The sequence below is a fragment of the Mercenaria mercenaria genome, chromosome 4 (assembly GCF_021730395.1).
Source record: "Mercenaria mercenaria strain notata chromosome 4, MADL_Memer_1, whole genome shotgun sequence".
NCBI lineage: Eukaryota > Metazoa > Mollusca > Bivalvia > Venerida > Veneridae > Mercenaria > Mercenaria mercenaria.
The window spans coordinates 58,368,547-58,392,633 of record NC_069364.1 but is presented as its reverse complement, the minus strand read 5'-3'; the positions used below and the strand labels follow the sequence as shown (position 1 = coordinate 58,392,633).

The window sequence follows — 24,087 nt, the reverse complement described above, 5'->3', positions numbered from 1 at the left end:
AGAGCAAGTAACGAGGAGAATTAAAATATTTAATATCTGTCATATAGTATACTAAACCGGAAGTACATAAAGCTAGATTAGAGCAAGGAACAGGGTATGAATTATCTATATAACAGACACGAGATAACAAAGTAAGTTGTCTATTGAAGCTTTATTAGAGCAAGTAAAGTTACTTGTGCAGGGGTATAGAACAATCGTGGGTTTTATAGTATTGATTCATTCATTGTTGGTTTTCTGATAAGAGTTGAAGGAAATATGATTTCCATTTCACAGCAGCGTTATCGTTTTGCAATAAACGCCAATGTCAGTAGACCTTATCATATTGCACGTTTGCTTTTATGTTGGGTTTAGTCAAACTCATATGGTGACTTTCCCCGCTTGTGGTGGTAAAGGAAGACCCCCCCCCCCCCCACCCACCCCGGTGCCCCTCCCCGCATTGTTTCGGGCACGACTTTCTATCATGAATTATTCTACACACAAAGTACTGGCCCCATGTGGTTCTAGGACGATCTGTGTATGAAAAGAATTGGAACCACTGCCTTACCCTTGCATGATCGTAAGAGGCGACTTATAGGATCTTAACACTTGGTTTTGCTGTAACTCTGAGATTCCAGCAGGTGTGCAAATTTTAATTCCATACCTCATGTTTTTTTTTTTGGTGGGGTGGGGGGGTTTCGATGTAAATGAGATGTGGAACCAAAATTTGTAGTCCTTTTAGGCGCCATATAACCTATACTGTGTTGGTGCGCCGTAAAACCCAAATAAATAAATAAACACAAAGTACTGTGGATTTGTACCCACATCGGTGAGGGGTCTTAATTGTTTACCACTAGGTCAAGGAGACCGCTATTCTCACATTACATTTCTAACTTCTTGTGTTACTGAAAATAATCTGAAAAATAACAGTGGGGATAACTGAAACGCCTTTAAGTTAGAGGCAATGTTCATACTGACATGTTCTTCTTAGGTATACTTTATTGTTGTTAAGGATATATGCTTTGAGGAAACGTTCATTAATGTTACGGCGTACAGTTTCGGTCTTAAGAGAAAATATGTTTATACGAATTATTTGTATCAAACAACTAGATTACAATGTTTGAGGAAGAAGTTTTATCTACATTCATCTTTTATGGGGTCTATTTGAAAAACACGGTCTTTCAAAAGCAAATAATTACCTACTTGAAATTTTCCACCTGAATGTATAAACATGTATAAACATGACCGACTTTAACATGTACGTCAACATTACACACAGGACAGTCTGTAGCTGAAGAGAGGAACTATACCTTACAATTTATTAAGAAATATTGATTATTACTTGATTGTCGTACAAAATGTGACATATACCATATCTCTTACAGGATTTCGGTGTAAATCGTAAGCCTACGATGTACACACTGGACCCTGATCGTGACTTCTTATTAGGTAGAGATACGACCAGATATTACTATTTCTTTAAAGAGGCAATGGAAACGCACAAATGTTTTGGTATGTAAACGAATGTTTTATGTTTTTCAATTAGTTTTAATGCATACTTAAAGTAGATGTTTATCTTAAATTTATATGGAAGACATTTTGTAATGTATTATGTAATGTTTTTTGCCATTTAGGGCGCATAATGTGTCTTGATTGCAGTGCAGGGTGATATTTTAAACGCAAGACGGCATAATATAGTATGGAATTATATTATAAGTGTGATTTCCTTTCCAGTCTTAATAAGAAACGCAATTTCAACACTTTGCATTTTGCTGCCATATTCCATATCCTTCGGACGGCCGGCACATGTTTATACAATCACAATGATAACACAAAAAAGACATCAGATGACTTTTGTAGCGTAGCCGCTCCTTAAGTCCTCTGGATAAATAACTTAAGACACTGTTTTTGTATCTAACTAATTTATTTTCCGTCACCAATTGTATAACTTCTAACTGACAGAGCTAACAAAATTCCATCTAGCACAAGTAAAGCCTTTAAGCATTTCATAACTCTCTGTCTTCGTCTTCGTCCCATCTCAGGCTGTGAACAGCGCAAGGCCTTAGCCCTGGCCGGCTTCCGAACCCCCACGTGGTTGCTGTGTGAGCGGGCGTCCCCTTACAGCTTAGTGCGACAATACACATTTTGTCTCCATATTTATACAGATTGGTCAAATACATCATTTACATAAGCAAAATTAATGAATTCTGGTACAAACCGAAAGTAATAAACAATAAAAATATTTCTCGTAAAATATAGATAAATTGTCACTCAAGTTACACATAATGTCCATCATTTTACTGCAATATAACACTTATATTACCTGACCAATAACTTTAGATGCATTTTATGTGCACTTCGTGAGAAAAACAACATGTTTTTCTATAGTGACGCATTTACTAATTAACCTAGATCTTAACCTGTTTAGTCTCGCCTTTTTTGTAAGAAAAGTGTTTCTTAACTTATGAAAAGATATAAGGAGAGTGTGTTTTCTTTCAACAAAAAGAAATTATATCAATTTCTTTACATCTCCCATTGAAACAAAGACTTTAAGTTCATTTTAAATGAAGGTAAATTCTAAGCCAGTTAAACTGCTTACTAATGTTACCTAATGTGCCGTTCTTAGTCCCATCCTTTAGTTGAAAGGAATATTTAATGACCTATATAAATTTGAAGTGTTTTATAAAGAAACTGTACTCATTTCTTTACACCTCCCCTAAAACAAAGATTTTAAGTTATTTTTTTTATACTCGTAAATGAAAAATCTTAAAATCTTAACTGATAAAATCGCCAAATGATTTGAATTAATAAACAAAAAGGAAAAAAAACCAAATAAGTTACTCGAATTGGCAAGACAAGTGACGTTGATTGACACTTACGTTACCCATATATTTTAATTATATTTGACCTAAAAGTGTTTTACCTGTCGTATTGTCACTACTAGTTATATATGCTTATGTTTGTAAACTCAACATAAATATAGCTTCAAAACCCTAAACATTGATTAAATCACAATACTTACGTAACACATGCGATACTTAAACAAAATGATCAAGAACAGGTAAAACAAAAACACTGTTTCATAGTATCGGATGTTCAACTGATCTTATATTGTAAATATAATAGTGTTATACATTGTCCTATTAATCACTGTAATTCTATCCAAGAAAATAAAATGAAATTTACTGTCCTAATAACTTCTGTAAATTCTCTGCAAATCGTTGATGTATCACGCCTCCTTTTTTTAAGAATTTACGTTTTAGTTTAGCCTACGTCCTCCATGTGTGGCATTTACCTGTTAACCTCAGATAACTATTCGGGAAATTACACTACCTATATATCAGATTTTTCTACCATTTCCGACGAAAATATCAAATAAATAATTCCTTAATTTTACAGTATGTCCGTTTGTTCATAACACCCCTAAATCTGTTATTTCTGATAGTTTAAACATTAAATTTCTTTTTCCGTAACGTACCTATATTATTCAATGGCTAACAGTAATGATTGTACATATACTCCCCCTTTTTATAATTATTATCTTATTGTGCAGCACCTTAACATAACCTTATTTCAGTTTCATAAAGGAAGTATCAGTGAGACGGAAGTCTGGCTGTCAGCAAAATTACCAGATTCCTTTCCCCATATTGAGGAATGGGTACGTTTGGGCGTTTTACTTTCCCAACGACCAACGCTTTTAAGCGGCTTAACATTGCTCACTGATTTATCTTACCAACGCTTATCGCTTTCCATGCGATTAATAGCATATTCCGTATGCTCCCGAGACGTTACGTACGTCAAAAATGGTACTTTCAACCATATGATCTGTAAAGTGTTCCACTACGCTTGTATGTTATACCATAAACACATTATAAATGACTACATTAAAACAACTTTATACATTTAGCCTTACTCCATGATCAAAAGAAATATACCCATTACCCATGATAACTACACATATACATACATAATAAAGATTACATGTTTCTAAGAGTAGGCTGTTTCAAATAGTTAGCTTGCTGCACAATAACTTTGTATTTTATTACAATAAACATTTCTGTCTGTCTGCTGAATAATGTGCCACACCCACGTCATTATATGACACATTAGTTAGAAAACGACTTTTATGTTATTTACCCCCCTGCGAAAATGTACATCATTCATTCATATTTTTATTGATCAATATTGAATTTGCATACATGTCAAAACTGTTTTGTTAATTACCCCTACATAGTTGACGGATAACGTAATTGATATTATGATATCTATGCATTGACGCAAATATTCCATAAAAATGTTTATAATTTATTATTCCTTGCATATCTTTCTCTTTTGGTATTAAATTTCCCGCCGAATACTTATTTATTTACACTGAATTTAAGTTACTTTAATACAAATACTTTGTCAAACTACCTTAATGACTTACAAATTTTTTTTATTTTTTTATCAAAGAGTTTCAAAATAAAACCTTAATATACCAACAATATTTCTAATTTACCTCTCTTTGACCTTGCCATTTCTAAATAAATCTACCTGTTCCTGAATAGCCACATTGGTTTAACAGATAATATTTCAACAGCCACTAACCTTTTTAAATTTATACATTTTGTTGTTACTCTTCTGTTGTTGCTTGAAAATATAATAAATGTGTTTTCCTTTTGAAATTCGTCCAGAAAAACTTTCGTTTTAATAACAGTTTAATAGCTTTTGGTTCTCGACGCTCCTTGTGTAGGTATTGTACCAGTTCTCATCTTTGAATATTATCTATCCGTCTTTGATCCTGATATTCTAGTAGTTTTACCATCTCAGCCAAATCTTGTTGTTGTGTTATTTCTTCTCTTGATGGTGTCTGTCTTGCTTGGGTATTATAATTGTGTGTCCAAAACAATTTCCCATGATATGTTTGATCCAATGTAGTATCATCTTATTTACTCGTGATCTAAATTATACTTGTACAGTAGTGTTTTACTCCTTGTTGTGTTTCCGCGACGACTTCCAAAATATATTTGGTCCATTTTACTGTTATCGTATTGCCAGTGATCAAAGTAGCCTCTTGTAGTGTAGTAGTTCTTGTTGTGTTTCCGCGACAATATTTCCATGTTTGTTCGATCCTTGGTCGTACGGCGCCAAATCAACAGTGTAGCGTAGCTGCTCCTTAAGTCCTCTGGATAAATAACTTAAGACACTGTTTTTGTATCTAACTAATTTATTTTCCGTCACCAATTGTATAACTTCTAACTGACAGAGCTAACAAAATTCCATCTAGCACAAGTAAAGCCTTTAAGCATTTCATAACTCTCTGTCTTCGTCTTCGTCCCATCTCAGGCTGTGAACAGCGCAAGGCCTTAGCCCTGGCCGGCTTCCGAACCCCCACGTGGTTGCTGTGTGAGCGGGCGTCCCCTTACAGCTTAGTGCGACAATACACATTTTGTCTCCATATTTATACAGATTGGTCAAATACATCATTTACATAAGCAAAATTAATGAATTCTGGTACAAACCGAAAGTAATAAACAATAAAAATATTTCTCGTAAAATATAGATAAATTGTCACTCAAGTTACACATAATGTCCATCATTTTACTGTAATATAACACTTATATTACCTGACCAATAACTTTAGATGCATTTTATGTGCACTTCGTGAGAAAAACAACATGTTTTTCTATAGTGACGCATTTACTAATTAACCTAGATCTTAACCTGTTTAGTCTCGCCTTTTTTGTAAGAAAAGTGTTTCTTAACTTATGAAAAGATATAAGGAGAGTGTGTTTTCTTTCAACAAAAAGAAATTATATCAATTTCTTTACATCTCCCATTGAAACAAAGACTTTAAGTTCATTTTAAATGAAGGTAAATTCTAAGCCAGTTAAACTGCTTATTAATGTTACCTAATGTGCCGTTCTTAGTCCCATCCTTTAGTTGAAAGGAATATTTAATGACCTATATAAATTGGAAGTGTTTTATAAAGAAACTGTACTCATTTCTTTACACTTTCGGCTTTTTCCGGAAGTAAAGAAAATGAAAGTACACAGGCTAAACTTGAAAACGAAAATCGTAGTCAGGATACACGCGCAGGGGTCAACCCGTCTAAATGTATTCGCGTGGGCTTCTGCAGTTTTTATCGATTTGAAAATGCCTGTGCTTTAGCACGACATGTCAGCTTTCCTTCTTGCACTCGTAATGAACATAAATCCCACAGTGGTCCGTATTCGAGCAAGGGTATATTGAGATGTTTAGAACTTCTTCAAATCGTTCTTAATGTCCTTTTAGATGTTGTCTAAAAGCGTCACTGTATGCCTCGGTTTTATTACGTTACCGGCGCGGAAAGTATATAATAAAGGAATAAAATTCGGGACGACTAGTCCACAGAATCGCGTTTTTTCTAAGGGTGATTAGCTTAATCTTGAAAAAATTCAAGATTCAGATTCGTTGTTTTTAAAATTGACATGAAGAAATGCCGAAGACAGAATTTAAATAATTTGACGTTGATGTATTCCGCTTACTTCAGTGTTTTAATGATGTTGATCATAATTATGAATACAGTTTTCGTTCTTGTTTTCATATCACTTACGCAAGTTCTTTAGGTTATCTTGTTTTGTAAGCTGCAAACTGTTGTCTTCATTAGTAAAATGTTTACTTGATTAACAATCTTAAATTTCACTGAATTTCCTTTAAGTTTGCCAACAATATACCGTAATACTCTTTATTTTAAAAGTTCGGCGTTATCATTGACTTCATTGCCGCGAGAACGAGCTCTTAAAAGTGTCCACATTGTCATTTTTCTAATGTCCAGTTTATGTCACAATGATCAGGAAAACGACATATAACTTTCGTAAGGAATATATAAAGTTTTTGCATATTTCAACAAGAGTGCCAGAATGTCACAATATACGCCCGTCACAGCAAATTTCTTTACACTAGCACCTGTATTTGCAAATGGAATTTTAATTTTGTGGTTGTTTAGTAATTATTGTAATTCTTTTGTTTTTCTAAATCCACATAAAAACTCCTTACCAGGTGGAGATACCTGAAAATACACATAAAATTTGAAAGTAACATCTATGTTGTACCACAGAAAAGTGGTTTTGGTTTTTCCCTACGGTCAATTATAAAAAAAGTTACAATATAAGTTATTTATAGTAACAACTAAGGGAAGTTAATCTTAAAAAAAAAATGTAAGTCAACACAAAAATCCTTAACAGGTAAAGATAGGTCAAAATACACCTCAGAATTGGATATAACATGCATGTTGTACTACAGAAAAGTGGTCTCGTTTTTACCCTACGACTAGTAATGAAAAAGTTACAATATAAGCTATTTATAGTAATAAAAAAGGGAAATAATTCTAAAGAAGGGACCTGCGCATGACAATTCATCTAATGATGGTGTACAATTGTGCCAAGTTACATCAAAATCCCTCCATGCATGAAGAAGAAATGCTCCGGACAAAGTTTTCATTCTTGTATACTTGACCTCTAAGTGTGACCTTGACCTTAGAACTTGGGACCTGGTTCTTGCGCATGACACTCCGTCTCATAACGTTGAACAATTGTGCCAAGTTATATCAAAATCCTTCCATGCATGAAGAAGATATGCTCCGGACAAAGTCATTCTTGAATTTGACATTTGATCTCTAATTGTGACCTTGACCTTAGACCTAGGGACCTGGTTCTTGCGCGTGACACTCCATCTCATGGTGGTAAACATTGTGCCAAGTTTAATCAAAATCCCTCTATGCATGAAGAAGATATGCTCCGGACAAAGTCATTCTTGAATTTGACATTTGATCTCTAAGTGTGACCTTGACCTTAGAACTAGGGACCTGATTCTTGCGCATGACATTCCGACTCATGATGGTGAACAATTGTGCCACGTTTCATCAAAATCCCTCTATGCATGAAGAAGATATGTAACGGACAAAGTCATTTTTGAATTTGACGTTTGACCTCTAAGTGTGACTTTGACCTTAGAACTAGGGACCTGGTTCTTGCGCCTGACACTCCGTCTCATGATGGTGAACAACTGTGCCAAGTTTCATCAAAATCCCTCCATGCAGGAAGAAGATATGCTCCAGACAAAGTATGTGGACGAAGCCCGCCAGCCCATCCGCCCGCCAGGGGCGTTCCCATAATACGTCCCGTTTCAAACGGGCGTATTAAAAGTATATTACATTCCATTACTGAACATTTTAGAAACAGGAACAATTTTCAATAGAGAAATCATATATATATATATATATATATATATATATATATATATATATATATATATATATATATATATATATATATATATATATATATATATATATATATATCTTTATTAAATGTCTTAGCTTAATGTTTATTTATTCAAAATAATATTGTCGGTATAATGGACTCAGTCTACCAGAGTCCGCTGTCATTTTGCTGGAAAATATTCTGTGCTTCCAAAGGATGCTCTAATTTTCGTTCAAATTTCTTTTCAGATTTTCATTCAAATTTATACTTCAAACTTTATCATTTTCAGATTTGTTTTGTAATGAAAGTCTAACGTGTGAACATGGAGGATACCCTTCTGTTGTTAAAGGAGAATGTCTGTGTGTTTGTCCGTACGGATTGGATCCTAAAACACGGTGCTCAAGTACAGAAAAAACTGGTCTGTATAAAGGTTTTATTATAATTTATTAAAATTAATGCAAAAAAAAAAACAACTTTATATTTCCTTTTGTTATCGGTTGTTAAGCCGACGAAAATTTAAGTAGAAGTTTTACATTCGTATCAATTGTTATGGAAGCTGATAGGCAAAACATTTTCGTACCGGTAGCACCTATCTTTGGACAGAAGTCTAGCCATACTTCTACTTCACATGGGTCCTAATTATAGTAAAGGAACCAGCGTGGGAGTCATCTGGTCGCGTAATGGCGGACGGGTTTTTGAACACTAATTTTTCACTTCGCATGGCCACAGAGTTCTAAATTAAAGCTGTTTTCTGTTTAAATTTAAATGTATTCTTGACATGTTGGTAGAAAAAATGGGAGAGGAGGTTGTATTTGTTGAAATGAAACTCAATTTTAGTATGAATAATACTTCCAGGGCACAGCGGTGTGATTTTGATGTGACTTTAATACAGTAATGGTCACTCCTTCGCCTCAACTAGCTCAGTATTTTTCTATTTAGTCGACATGGCTACGTGATGTATTGATTTCTTTGATGGTGTATCGGATGACAAAAGCAATTAAATAGTCAATAATAAGTTTATGGGTTTGATATGGAAGCATATATCGTATGGAAACGTATATGGTACACCCGGATGATATGTTTATGTAGGAGTATTTATGTCGACGTAGTGTGAAATAACATAAATATATATGTATGCTTTAGGTAATAGAAATTGTAAAGATTTTTTTAGGCAAAATTGTATGTCACCCCACTTCCACCCCCTGTATATATTGTATGAGTATTGGTGCACTGACTTTAATATGGACAGGGATCATCTACAGACCAAGACTTTAGTCAAATCCAGACCTCGTCGGACCGATGGCCTGACCGACGGACGCACCCGACGCAGGTTGCTTTTTCGTCGGACGGCAGTGATCGATTAAAAATTGAAGAACATGCCTTGAAATATTGTTTAAAAGTTGTCAAATTTGCATGTTTTTTAGTTCCGTTATACTTTACTTTCACTGATCAATTTATTCATTTTTACTCATCTGGATGGAACAGTATTTAATTAGGCAATGCGTGTTATATTCGGTCGGACTCTGGAATTTTATTCCCTTACGTATGGTGGATTATTTCTGCCGCAAGATGGCTCACAATCTGGAATTATAGACTGAAGCTCAGACCACCGGATGGTTCCCGTATTTTTACGATAAATAGTGACAGTCGTTACCCAAAGGCCATAATAAATACAGTTACAAGTTGCCCATGTTTCTTTTTTCTCAATACAGTAGATTTTTCAGATGAATCTCAAGTTACTGCATCATGTATAGAAATGATTTTCAATTTTCAGACTTCAACAACCTTGACCTTTGACCTTCTGACACTAAAAACAAGTTATTGGAATACTACATGGAATACATAGTCCCAGACTGATTTACACCAGTCAGTGATCCCTACAATTTGGTCAACAACAGTTGTAAGACTAACTCACTGCTGTATACGTTAAACAGCCTTGTAACATTGCCAGATCGGGCTTAGAGGCCCAATCAAGGTTTTATTACCCGATTGGGCTTAAATCAACGAAAAGAAATTATTGTTTTAGGTAATAATTTGAAAACAATTTTATAGTTTACATCTTATGTCCTTGAAAGTGTTACATGCAACATTACATTATGTTAGAAGTAAACTGCAATGAGCCCATTTTTGCGCCAGAACTCTGGGAGTTTTACTTTCACTTCACATGTAGATATCATGTGAATGAAACAGTGCCTCTTGAGCAAAAATGTAAATATTGTATTTTGATAAATAGTATGTGTTTCTAACATGCAAACAGCTGAAGAAATATAGGACTTTTAAAGAAATTGAATAGTTTTAAGATATGTGACACATATTCGTAAAATTCTGAATTTCTTTTTATACATTTAAGCCCACACAATAATTAATACGACAAGTAGACATAATTTTTAACATCTTTAATACATGCCGTCTTAGTTTTAGACGACAAGATGAGTTCTTTTTTAACGTCATGACCAGATTTTCACAACTTGTAGTCTTATTTTTAGACGAGTTGCTGAGTTATATGTCGTCATGTCGTCCTACAGAATCCCTACTAAACCATATAAACATGTAACCAGGATATACGATATACGTTTCCATAAAACATATAAGCATGCTGCATGCAAAACTAAGCGGCGATACTGAAATATTATGTAGACAAGACATATTAATAATGTCGACATTATGTGTTCTAATTGAAGCATGTCGACATACCATAACATGACTTTCCCTACAGGAACACGCTTGAAGCATGTACGATATACGCTTCCATAGTTGAATGATAGAATTAAATGATGTTTTACTACCAAGATGTAATATAAAATAACAAATAGTAAATATAAGCAAGAAATAATAAAACGACATTTGACAGATGACTGCTGTCAAATATCTAGATAAACACGTATTACAATAGGTGGGATGCCGAGTAACTGACCGCTTTCGGCACCATAAATTTAAATTAGTAATAATGTATTAAATACATTAAATATCAGTACAATATTTTTGACATAACAACACATAAGTAAAAGCTAAGTAAAAATGTAATTTACCTGAATATATATCTAAAATGTATCCAAAGATACTTGGTTTATTTCGCAGAGTATAAAATGTATATGTTTCAAAAGATTGACCTTTGAAGTGACCAGATCGTGCCTGGTTAAAATTAATCACATGCCAAAGTATTGGGAAGACTGGTACAGGAGGTGATGATTCATTTCACCTAGACAATATATAAGTATTGGAGTATTCTGCCAAAAGTATGGAACACAAGACTGGACATAAACAGGGCAAATGAAATAAAATAACCGCATCTTAGAAGAGATTTACATGAACCGTTATTTTACCCTACGACATATGCAAATGTGACAAGAGAAATCTCTCTTAGAAGATACATGAACCTTACTTTATCAATTCTACCATAACTCTTTACAATGGAGTAAGGATTTGTTCTCTGAAATGGGTCTAGCTATATGTGGTAGCTCTTTAAAAAATGTCACTTTTATATAGAATATAAAGGGATTACTATTTAGTGTAGTGAGACCTTTACAAATGATGTAGTATATTTCCACATTAAGCCTCGAGAATCAGTGTTGCTAAATATAGTATTAGCAGCACATGTCCACTATGATAGCTTAATAAGCAGAGTACAATACTTTCTTTCTATAAGGAGGTCGCAGGTTCGATCCTGGTGTGGCAAAAAAATTCCGCGATGATTAACTATAACCAAAGCGTCCTGCATCTCTGGTATGTGTGAGGAAATTATTAGTAACCTGCGTAAAAATGAACAGGAACGCTGGTAAGTTAAATTGCCGAGATTCTATTGAAAAAATATTGCCGAGATTTTATTGAAAAAATGAAAACGGCGTTCAACTTAAACAAAACAAGCAAACAATCCTGTGATGTTTGCCTGTCATATACTAGTACTTTTTCATTAGCAATTTATTTAACAATATTAGACCATAATTGGATACATCTAACCAGATAATTTGTCTGCCTGTCGCAGATACTTCCCTGGAAAATATACCGTGGCCTGCCGGCTCCTTTACTACTCTTAACACAGTGGATGGATGTCCGGAGGGTTTTAAATTGGGATGGCAATACCATGTACCACCAAACTATATCTGGGGACCAAGTTTATACAATGCCAAGCCATACTGGTACTGGTGGCACTTGGAACACGAGTTCTGTAGTCGTATAGATGAACAAAATGATGGGGAAGATTGGCCGGCAGGCAGTTACTGCATATACAGGAAAGGGGGCAGCTGCCCAACAGGTATGTTCAACTCTTTAAAATCCATTATTTCAGATTTAAATATGCAAGAAGTCTATAGATATTTGTTCCAGATTACCAATTAACTTAATCATTTAGTGTAACAGAATAAGAAAAATTTAAATATTAAAATATATTGTCCCTTCTTGAAAGCAAATTTGCCATCGTATGTTTTTTCAATGTTTTAGGCTGGGCACGGTATAGAAAAATTTATATTTGTTTCGCTTTCTGATGTGTTCTTGTTTTTAGTTAGAGAAATCGGTTCTAGATGTATATGCTACATGTTTATAGGACATACATATTTATAAGACATCGTCTTATAAAATCCATCGAAAATATTAAATCAAATGAAGTTGTTCTTAATAATGTTTGTTTACTGTACGAACTATTAATGGAACATGCCTCCGGATTTATTTTATTTTTTTAGGTTTAAAAAGTACCTTCATCTATTTGTAATTATAATTAAAAATAAAAGAATAATCATAAATTGATTCATTCAGTAATTGTAATCGATGTTTTGACATTTGCAAAGTCCATACAAGACATAGAAAGCATGTCTAATGTGTTAGTCACGCAATAAAATCTGTGGTTGTTGTCCGTCTGCCGATTTCTCTCTGCCCACCGCCGTCCTTCCGTCGTAGTCCATCCCTCCGCCATCGTAAGCTTTGTTTGTCGTCGCATTAAATAAAGTCACAAGGTCTTGGATGAATACACCAGTGTTGTCTCAGATATTTTCTGCTGAAGTCAGTGATATTCAATACAGGGAGATCGAGGTAGATAAAACTAGGAATTCGGATTCGACTGCATCTTATTTAAATTTGTCATATAATATGGTTTTCATAATTATTTACTCGAGCATTTTTGTCTCTTTTGTTACAATTTTGAGTGCTATGGCTAATTCTTATTTGCAATTCTTTTTAACTTTGGAACAGTCATGGCAGCGTGTTTTACTTTATCTTTGTGTTTTTGTGTATAAATGATGTACGCATCCGTATTCACACTATTGGATACCAGTTTGAGGCAGCTGCATTCGTAAGTTTTCTAAAGTGGCCTTTCCCATTGCATGTGTGTCTTTTTTTCTGTTCAAAATTTCCATATTTCACATTTTAAACATATTACTGGCTAGATTAATTTAGCATTCGTTATGAAACTTACACAGAATTTTGAAGCTCGGTCGGCCAAGATCGACAATGGACAATATTGTTTCAATGCAACCAGAGTTGTGGCCCTCGACAAAGTCAAAATTGGCACATGTCTAAGCAATCTTCTTTGCACTTATGGTAGGGATGATTGTTCTTATGACACCTGAGTTAAAGCCTTTGGCCTTTTTGTAAGACATCATGAAAAGAACATAGAGTGTAAATGGCCACACGATCTCGGGTGAGTCTGATATCAGTCAATATGTTCACGAGTTGCGTAGTATTCATGTGAAAGATATTTTGACTTTTACAGTTAAAACAAAATGTCTTTTTATTTCGTATCCACCATACTTTACCATGAAGTCAGAGCAACATCGTTATATCACAACATTTGATGCCAAACGTTTTATCCATGACAGAGTATATGCAGCTACATTTTTGCCTTTTAGGGAGTTAGGTGAGTTTTTTTTTATCACCAAAATGTCCAACGTCTGTCATTCGTCGCCATTCTTCCGTCAACAACGATAAACAGTATGGCAACTAAGGGGTGGGCCGGTTATCTTGATGTAAAAGATAAAGTATCTATAAGTTTTTAAACGTTTAAAAAACATAATGAAAACTTTTTAAAGGACTTTTTGCATATTCTGACTTTTGCCCGTGATCAGATTGCCTTGGCTGATAGGCCATTTTTCCAAAAGTGCTTTATTTTGAGGACCTTATTTCTCAAATTCAAACACCGCTGCAAACCTTTATTCAAAATCAAAGACCGCTGCAAATCTTTCAATTTGTTTAATGGTGGTCCATCTTCCTGCAATTGTGATTCAAAATGAAACTATGTCCGCTAGAGAAAAACAGAAGGATGTACGTTGATATTTGGCTTGTATCTTTGGTGGCATGACCCTGGAAGAAAGATAGATAAATATGACATTATGATGATTTATTATTTTATCGAACAATGTGTAACAGGGTTTGAATCGGGCTACATACAAATGGACGATGCACCGACAAGTAGGGTAAATACTACCGAAGGCGAACTTCCGGACGGTGTTTATGGAAATAACACACGCTGGGAATTTTGTTGTAGAAGAGACGGCTTTACTAAGACGCCAATTAAGCTTCCAACGAAACATCCGTTTATACTCTTTATGAAATCTTCTTGCCAAGTAGTTGAAGGTACGTCATTGTTTGAGACTGTGTAGTAATTGGTCGTGAAAATATTTACATTTTGAACAAAATGGGTTATATTGTTATGCACCTGTTGGCAGGCCAACGTGCAAATCTGTCGGTCAGTCGGTTGGTCTGTTTGTCCGTCAGTTAATCATTTGGCTACAGAAAGCCCGAACCTACATCCATCAAAATTGTTAAGATGGTTGCCCAACCCCTATTGTTTTTTATTTCAGACGATTAATAGTCTGGATCACAGTAACACCAGTTGGTTACCTATCATTATCTAGAGAACGATTAGGCCTATGATCACCAAGTCTGATTGAAAGTGGTCGGTAGATTACCCTTATGGTTTTTGATGTCATTAGACCAAAAGTTAAACGTTACAAGTACCCGGAGACTGAAAGCATTTTCTGATCATTAACGATAGGAAACTTGGTTAAACAGTCGTCAGACTAGTTTATTATTGCATATGATCAGCAATAATCCTTATTGATTTAGGGTCGGTTTTTCAAGGACTATTATTTCAGTGACTTCGAGACTGAACTTGAACGACTTTCGGTCAAAATGAAAAAATCGCACTTCGTGAAAATCGCTTCAGCCGATGTAAGACAGGTACTTTCTGATCAGAACTGAGTAGCAAGCACAATTTTAAGTCAAACTTGGTATATCATTTGCGTATTTTGGGCAAAATTGAGAGGTGCTTGGAAAGAAGGCAAAACTCTGTTTTTTAACGTGCTTCCCCACATCTCGGTTTCTCATCAGTGACATCCTTTTAAGAAAGAATAACAGAAATCCATGATTTTTCGAGTACTTTTAGCTGTTTTTGCGAAGAATGGTACAAATGAGATAAGTCATGCCGTATGCCACTTTATCTAATGAAAAGTTGGCATATTCTATGCTACTGACTCGTGAAAAACTATTGTGGAAAGGGTTACACCTACATAATGGTAAACAATGTTAAAAAAAATGTTTTTGGAAAGATGTATTGCGTGCATATTCAGAACTGATTGAAAATCTGAGATAGCTACGGTGGACAATTTTCTGGAAATGCTATTATTTTATAATCACTGTATTCTCATTGATAGAAAACCTGTATTTTTGAAGTAATTTTTTGATAAAGGAATTAGATATATGAAAGATATTATGGACCAAACTGGAAGATTTATTGACCAATAAGACCTAGAGAGAAATTCAGCGTTGAAAATAAATTTTCTTACATAGGCAGGAATGAAAAGAGCAATCTTTTAACAAGCTTTTAAATCTGTTCGTTTAATGGATAAAACGTCGGATTTGAACTATGTCTTTCCAATTATACCTTTTTTTCATTAAGCCTACCTTAAGTACAGAAACAGGAATAAAACAAATGTACAGAATTTTTGTAAAAATTTCCGATAATCCAACGTCTCAAGAAAAATGGTGTAATATCTTAGATATTGATAACGCTGAATGGAAACATAATATAGCTGGGTTTATATGACTTGCAGTGATACATAGTTACAATGGTTACAAACTAGAATTTCTCATAGAATATTAGGTACCAATGTTATGTTATTTAAGATGAACAAGACTATAACTGAAAATTTTATATTTTGTAAACGTGAAAAGGAAACTCTAGTTCATTTATTTTAGGAATGTGGTCATGTAAAACACTTGATCACAGAAATTGAAAAGCTTGCCAAGACTTATGATGATAAGTTTTTTACTAATTGGTATGTTTTTTATCTTAGGTTATCCGGGAAAAACAGTATGTAATTTTAACGTGTTGTGTTTAGAAATTAAAAAGTACATATTTCTCTGTAAAAGAAGAGATGTTATACCATCCTTACATGGACTTAAAACAAGCTTTAAACTTGCTACCGCAATAATTGATAAAACATGTAAAGTAGATGAACAAAAGGGATGTACTCTTGCAGAACTTCTAAGCTAATAAAAAAAGTATACTCATGCTTTATTTGATATTTAATTTGAATTCCTAATTAAGCACAAAATATTTAGTGCGGAGAAGAAACCTTTTGAATGAATTTTAATTTATATATCTTGTTGATAAGTTGGTCATGTTGTTCTCTCTTAGCAAATGTTTTTGAAAGATATTTAAAACACTGTTTGTATTCATAATGCAAATGTTTATATTATATGCAACATTCAGAATTAGATAGACTTAGAACTGAAATGTAGTTTGAAAAGCAGACAGAAAATTAATTGAAAATGTATAAAAATGGGGTAGATTGACAACTTTTTTATAATCAGTAATGTAGAATCGATTGTTATTAGTGTACCATAGTTATTTTCTTTACCCTGTTAGGATTCATTTTGATTTAAATCTGTATTAAGCAGTGACACCAATGTAAGTATAGCATTGAAAAAGTCATAGAGCTTGTATGTAATACCGGTATTTGAATTGAATTTTTCTGAATAAAAGTATACCCCAGAAAAAAAAACACATTCTGATCGAATTTCATGAAGATTTGATGTAAAATGCAGTCTGTCTTGCATACAGATGGTTTTTCTTTGATTTGACCTAGTGACCTCTTGAAAACAAGAACAAAGACCTATACATTTTATTTAACCATATCGTAGGGTATATTATGTTTATTTAGTTTGTTAACGACTGTAAGACGTTTTATAAAAAAAAATCTATGTAGTAGAAATTTTCTATCCGTGAAAATGTTTCCAAAATTATGATTTTCCCTCCTTTGTGAGAATTTGAGTGAGGTCAGCATTTTTCAGATTGGTCTAGCAACCAGTCGAGTACACAACCCTGTCTTTTTCATTTGCTGAGGTTTCATGGTACATTTTGAAGTTTTCTGCCTTGATGCTAGAACAGTTACCATCGAATCCGATGGTTGCGTCTAGTGACGTTAATTGTGCATTTCTAAGGCGTAGATTAATTCAAAAAAGATTTTCCAGCAGAGATTCTGTACTTCCTCCACACGGTGGCATGAACACTACTTGTTTGCCTGTTATACACATATACACGTAAGCACGAACAATATACGTAGGCTTAATATACACGTAAGCATGAACACTACAAATACGGATGCTATACACGTAGGTATGTAAACTACACGTAGGCTTGCACACTACACATAAGCTTCATATACACGTAGGCATAATCATTTGTAGGTTTGCTATACACGTAGTCATACAAACTACACGTAGGTATGCAAACTACAAGTATACTTGCAATACACGTAAGCGTGCAAGCTATCCGTAGACTGGTTTTAGATATACACGTTGACGTGTACACTAAACGTATGTTCGTTATACACGCAGGTATACACACTTCACGTAGATTAGCTATGCACGTTGGTGTACACACTACACGTAGGTGGGTACGCGTTCGTGGCTTGGAATTATAACATTCAGAATTTTTCATGGCATTTTTATAGAGCTCAGGTAGGTAATGGCTGTTCATTTGTATTTACTAGCACAACCTTACATTCCATAAAACTCATTAGTTTAAACAAAACTGTTTTAAGGAATGCAAGCAAATATGGAATATTTCAATTGGCGGAGTGATACAGCAGACGGCAACAACAAATTTGGCGGCAGTCTACCATATTATTTTAAGTTCACCGAGAGTCAATTCAACCTATACTTCTGCTACTATTCAAAAGTTTTTAAAGGTATGTACAATTCTATTTATTTCATGAAAACAATTAATTATAGGAATAACAGGCTACTCATACCAGTTTCTGTATTTATTAACACGTACAAGGTATGTACTTGACGCTTACGTACACTCACGGGGTGATGTTGTGTTTTTCAAAGGACAGGCTTCTTGGATAATTTGCAAGCAGTCCGAATGTGGTTTATACCAGTATAAACGCACAAAAAATAGCATTCACTTCTTACGTTTACATTTTTATAGTATATTGCTATAGAATTGAGTGGTTTTGCTTTCTATGAGTACCAGAAAATCATAAAATATGTAAAGATATCGATCTTTTAAACATGTAAATAGAACAGCCAAAAGACCAGACCGTGTCCAATTGTAAGTCTCTTCAATTAAAATACATTTCCTAGTTTTTACTTAAAATATCATTAAATCCAGTGCAAATTTTGTTTAGAGGACCGTCCTTGATATTGGTACGCCAGTGTTGTTTGTACGTAATTAAACGCTTTTTTCCTGTTATACAAAATAATAGTGAATGTAAATATAGCAAAATATTGCACATTACCTTTCTTTTTGTACTGGATGTATTTGTCTACCGAAAGAAAAGCAATGCAATAAACAAATTTTATTTTACTGTATTGCAGATTGTGGCGGTATTTATAAACTAAATTCGTCCCATGCGACTAATCCACTGAATATCCAGTCGCTTAATTATCCTAATCCATACGGGGAAAATGTGGACTGCTCGTATACTATTCTGGTAATAACTATTTAGTTACATTTACGTCCGATGTTAACATCACGCTTTAACTGCACAATAAATTGTTAAAGACTATAAGCTAGTTTAGTACTGGACCCGGAATGGCTGTCGGAAAATTCCGTTCTTTTACGCATTCTCTGTGTGCGATTTCGGGATTCTCCGATTGTTATGACAAGTAAATTTTTGTAACGACCGAAGGATGCCGAAATTGCAAATGAAGGATACGTAATCTCACGGAAATTGACGGAATTGACGATTGTAATTACGGGTTTATTACCTTAATTTTCACATGATTTTGCAGTTTCTTCGATAGGTCATTTTTTCTTACTTCTTTTACAAATCTATCGATGTGTATTCTTTTAATTCATCAACTAAATCCGCATTAAACAATATTTGATTTTACTAGGCGCCAGAAAATACAACAATTCAACTAGACTTCAATGATTTTGAGATAAAGTGCAAAAGAGACACTGTGGAAGTCGCCTTTTCTATGCCAGGTCATTTCGGACGTAAATACTGTGGATCAGGTTTTGATAAGACTGTTTTGTCAAGCAAGAATTATATGCGACTGACGCTTCTGTCAAAAACCGGTGGAGGATCGTCAAAGGGTTTCTCCGCTAATGTCCGAGTAATATACGGTAAACAAAATGAATTCACTCTCTCAGAATCATTTTATTCATGTTCAAGTCCAGATTTCTAGACTCATTCCATAGGTTTACTATTATCTTAAATTGTGTTCCTTTCCATATGCCATTTGCTTTACAAATTAAGACAGCGACTACACGATTACTTCCTCTTTGCAGAATTTGCCTTAGACTTTACAAATTAAAACAAACGCTGTTCACTTACATTACTCGTTAATACTGTTTTACAAATTAAGACAGCTACTCTTCCCTAACTTATTTTAACAGAATCAAAATTAAAGCAGTTCTCATATTTTTACTTATTCTTGACAGAAACTGATTCATGCTTTACAAATTAAACATGTACTCTATCCTGACGTAGTCTTTGCAGAACCTAACGCATTTTTTACAAGTAAGGATAACTTCTACTCCTGGTTTAAATGGATCAACAGTGTTGTTGTACTTATAAAATAGACTGTATCGGTTTATTGGTTGGTCAGGGTTGGGCTACGTATATGCGATATATATTGTATTTTGTCATTATTTTTAAGTTTTGAACCGACCATGTTTGTAAACACGTTTGTTTATTTCATGATTAGTATACACTAACATCTAACCCGACGACAACTACTCTATGCGAACTGATTAAATTCTTTCCAGAATCTTATTTATGCTTTACAAATAAGAAGAACTTCTTCTTTTTCTTTTCCTTGTTTATAACCGAAATACAAGACTTTTAGTAATATACGTTAACTTATTATTAGTATAAACTAATTCTTTATTTACAATTATATGCTACTTATCTTTTCTATGCAGATTATAATTTATTCTTACTTTTATAACCTTTTCGTAACAGACAAATGTTTTACCAAAAACGACAAAGACCGAAGTTACTCTGGTGACATGAGCTATACACAGAATTTTGAACCATGCCTGCCTTGGAATGAAGTCCAAAATTGCAGATTTCATAGGTTCGCCCCAGAGTATGTATCTTTACATCAAGCTTTATCAGCAAATCATTTACCAACAATCTACTTGATCATTACATGTTCTGCCATACTGTCCCGTATAATAGATACTTAAAATATTGTGAAAAAGCTATTCCTCTTTAAAAATGAATGTCATTTGTAAAGAAATAAAAATAATAATTGCGTGAAACTATGTTCCACCTAGTTATGTGAAATTTCAGCACTGGGACATTATTGCAAATACATGAAAATCAATATATGTAACAGTTCTTAGAAAATGGTGTGTTTTTAAAGGTGTTGAACTGTCCGAAAGTATAATCCCTTTCTACAGTCCTTAACTTTTTGCCGGATATATTTTTTTGACATTCCTCACCACAAACCTTTTCGACGGGGGAAACCAATTCATCGAATTTGCTTGTTTATTTTATTTTATCATGTGTTTTAAAGGATACAGAAAGGATCATTTGGTCAAACTAAATCTTGCTGTGGTTGTCGCTGCATTACTTTTAGTGAAATCACGAAAACACAGGACAAACCGTATTTTCAAGAATTTGATTATCAAACTCGAATCATCTTATCCAAGTATTAAAAAACGAGTAACATCAAAAATGAAAGATTAGAGTGACATTATTACAGAAATTTTAGTTGTAACACTAACATGGAATATGCAGGTCTGGTTAGCAAAAGCATGAGTTTTGTAAAGTAAGAAACCGCATAAACTATTTCAAGTAAGCATGTGTTATTCAATGGAATTTTCAAGGCGGCACCTATAATGTTCCGATGTAGGTTTATTTTGTCACCACTGTCTGTTTGTTTCATCGCCGTCAATTTGCTCCTATTTTACTTTATCTGTGTATTTTGTGAACATATCTATCCATTCCTTCATTCCTTCATTCATTCATTCATATTTCGTCCATCAATCCATACATTGCGGTATCGTTTTGCTTTAAGAGTAAGAGAACTACGTCTTTGACCTTCGCTTTAATGCGTTTTTATCTTTGTCCTTTTTTCGCAATGTTATATATAAGATTGATGAATGAAACAATAATGCTATTTAAAAACTGATGCTTTTCTTGAAAGCACACTACAGAATGTTTAAACAAGGAATCGGTAATACCGAATGATGCTCCACGTTGAATGTGTTTGTCCTGGTATTGGGAGTAACGTATTATAAAACCTCAATTAATGCTCCGGGCAAGCCTTATTTTGTATAATAAAGTGAGATAATTCAAAAACAAGGTAAGCAGATTGATGATTCTTTGACACTGCACTTTGTCTTAAGGGTCTCTATGATTATGTGAAGTTTCAATCAAATGCCATTAAACACTTTTCATGTTATACTGCGGACAGAAGTGTGATTGACGGGCCGAACGACAGACGGACGGACGGACAAACCGTCAATGGCCTCTATCATTTTGTGAAGTTTCAATGAAATGCCATTAATACTTTTCAAGTAATGCTTCGGCCAAGCCTTATTTAGTGTTATAAAGGGAGATAATTCAAAAACTAGGTAAGGTAGCGTTATGATTCTTTGACACTGCACTTTTCGTCAATGGCCTCAATCATTTGTAGAGTTTCAATGAAACGTCTTTAATACTTTTCAAGTAATGCTCCGTACAAGCCTTATTTTGTTTAATAAAGGGAGATCATTCAGAAACTAGGTAAGGTAGAGTTATGGTTCCTTGACACTGCATTTTGTCTCTATAGCCTCTATGATTATCTTAAGATTCAATCAAATGCCATTAAGACTTTTCAAGTTATACTCCGGGCAAAAGTGTGACGTACGGACGGACGAACAAAACGGCAAATATATGCTCGCCCTTCGGGGAGCGTAAAAATCTCTTGTTTCGTTTACAGAACATTTGATGACGATTTATCGGAGAATTTCTGTAGAAACACTGTACTTGGTACTGGACCCTGGTGTTACACGAACGCCGAAACGTGTGAACGGGATTATTGCGATGCTTGTAGCAAAAGTAAGCGTTCTAAAAATAGTAACCCGTTCAGACGCAATTTATCATTAAATGAAATTACTAACTGTTTAATGATCTATGGTATATAGCAACTGTTTAGGCATATCAGGTAACCATGTTCAGTTTGTTTGTTTGTTTTGGGTTTAACGCCGTTTTTCAACAGTATTTCAGTCATATAACGGCGGGCAGTTAACCTAACCAGTGTTCCTGGATTCTGTACCAGTACAAACCTGTTCTCCGCAAGTAACTGCCAACTTCCCCACATGAATCAGAGGTGGAGGACTAATGATTTCAGACATAATGTCGTTTATCAAATAGTCACGGAGAACATACGCCCCGCCCGAGGATCGAACTTACGACCCCGCGATCCGTAGACCGACGCTCTACCTACTGAGCTAAGCGGGCGGGCAACCATGTTCAGTAGATATAAACTAGATGTAATTGATGTAAATTGCAGGCACTAGTCAGCTAGAAAAACACAGCAGTTAAAATGCTTGATAAAATCATTTCATTAATCCATTCTAATATGGCTAACAATGCTTTAATCATCACAATGATGTTATGTTGACGTCAGGTCAACGTGATATTTAGCGCCACGTACGCATCAAGAAATAGCGCTTTCTAATTTCATGAAATATTTTACTTAATAACATATTTTAAACGAAATATCACATTGCACTAATGTTTTGATTAATTTATACACATACTGAATTAGTTATTTGCTTTGCTGAAAAAAATCGCAATAATTTTCGCTCGAACTGAATTCTGCCGCAAGACGTATTACCGTTTCCGGTCCTGGCGTGTTTTAACAAATACCTACTATTGGCGCCATGCTTGCGCGAGGAAACGGTTCCATAATATTTGATATAATTTTCACAATAAAGAACATATTAGAATCGAAATAATTTATAGCAAACAGTGCTTTATCACTATTCATACACTCGGGCGGTTATACGTCGTCCGAAATAATTTCACTCGGACTGCGCCCTCGTGAAATTATTACGCCCGACGTATAACCACCCATCGTGTATAAATAGTGATAAAGCATTGTTTTGCTATAAATTATTTCTTAAATATTAGTGAAGTAAACCGGTTACTTATCAATAATATATTAGCATTTTGTATACAGACAGATATTGTAGGAACAATAAATGTGTTTGTCTATTTCAATTATATATAGTATAGTATTATAATATACATTATATCCTGAATGATCAGTAAGCCAAATCCTTTTAAAAAATAACAACTGCTAGTTGACAGTAGATCTGATCTTACGCAAGAAAATGCATCTTGTTTTCCTGATTTCTCATTTACATTTGAATGTTATTTTCTGGAAATTAACATAAGTAGAAAAATGTGATGCTGAATGTACGCTTATCACTCTGAGTCATAAT

At 34.3% G+C, this 24,087-nt stretch overlaps 1 protein-coding gene across 2 annotated transcripts in view; it reads left to right on the top strand.

Annotated features, from left to right (window-relative positions):
* Positions 1-24,087, top strand: part of LOC123551856 (uncharacterized) — a 144,207-nt gene that overhangs the window by 81,587 nt on the left and 38,533 nt on the right. For both annotated transcript variants that reach the window (XM_045341090.2, XM_045341092.2), the window contains exons 10-18: positions 1,362-1,488; positions 8,488-8,616; positions 12,181-12,450; positions 14,553-14,759; positions 18,233-18,379; positions 19,014-19,129; positions 19,536-19,767; positions 20,609-20,735; positions 22,578-22,696. In XM_045341090.2, coding sequence (XP_045197025.2) covers positions 1,362-1,488; positions 8,488-8,616; positions 12,181-12,450; positions 14,553-14,759; positions 18,233-18,379; positions 19,014-19,129; positions 19,536-19,767; positions 20,609-20,735; positions 22,578-22,696 — 1,474 coding nt within the window. The remainder of the gene's footprint in view (positions 1-1,361; positions 1,489-8,487; positions 8,617-12,180; positions 12,451-14,552; positions 14,760-18,232; positions 18,380-19,013; positions 19,130-19,535; positions 19,768-20,608; positions 20,736-22,577; positions 22,697-24,087) is intronic.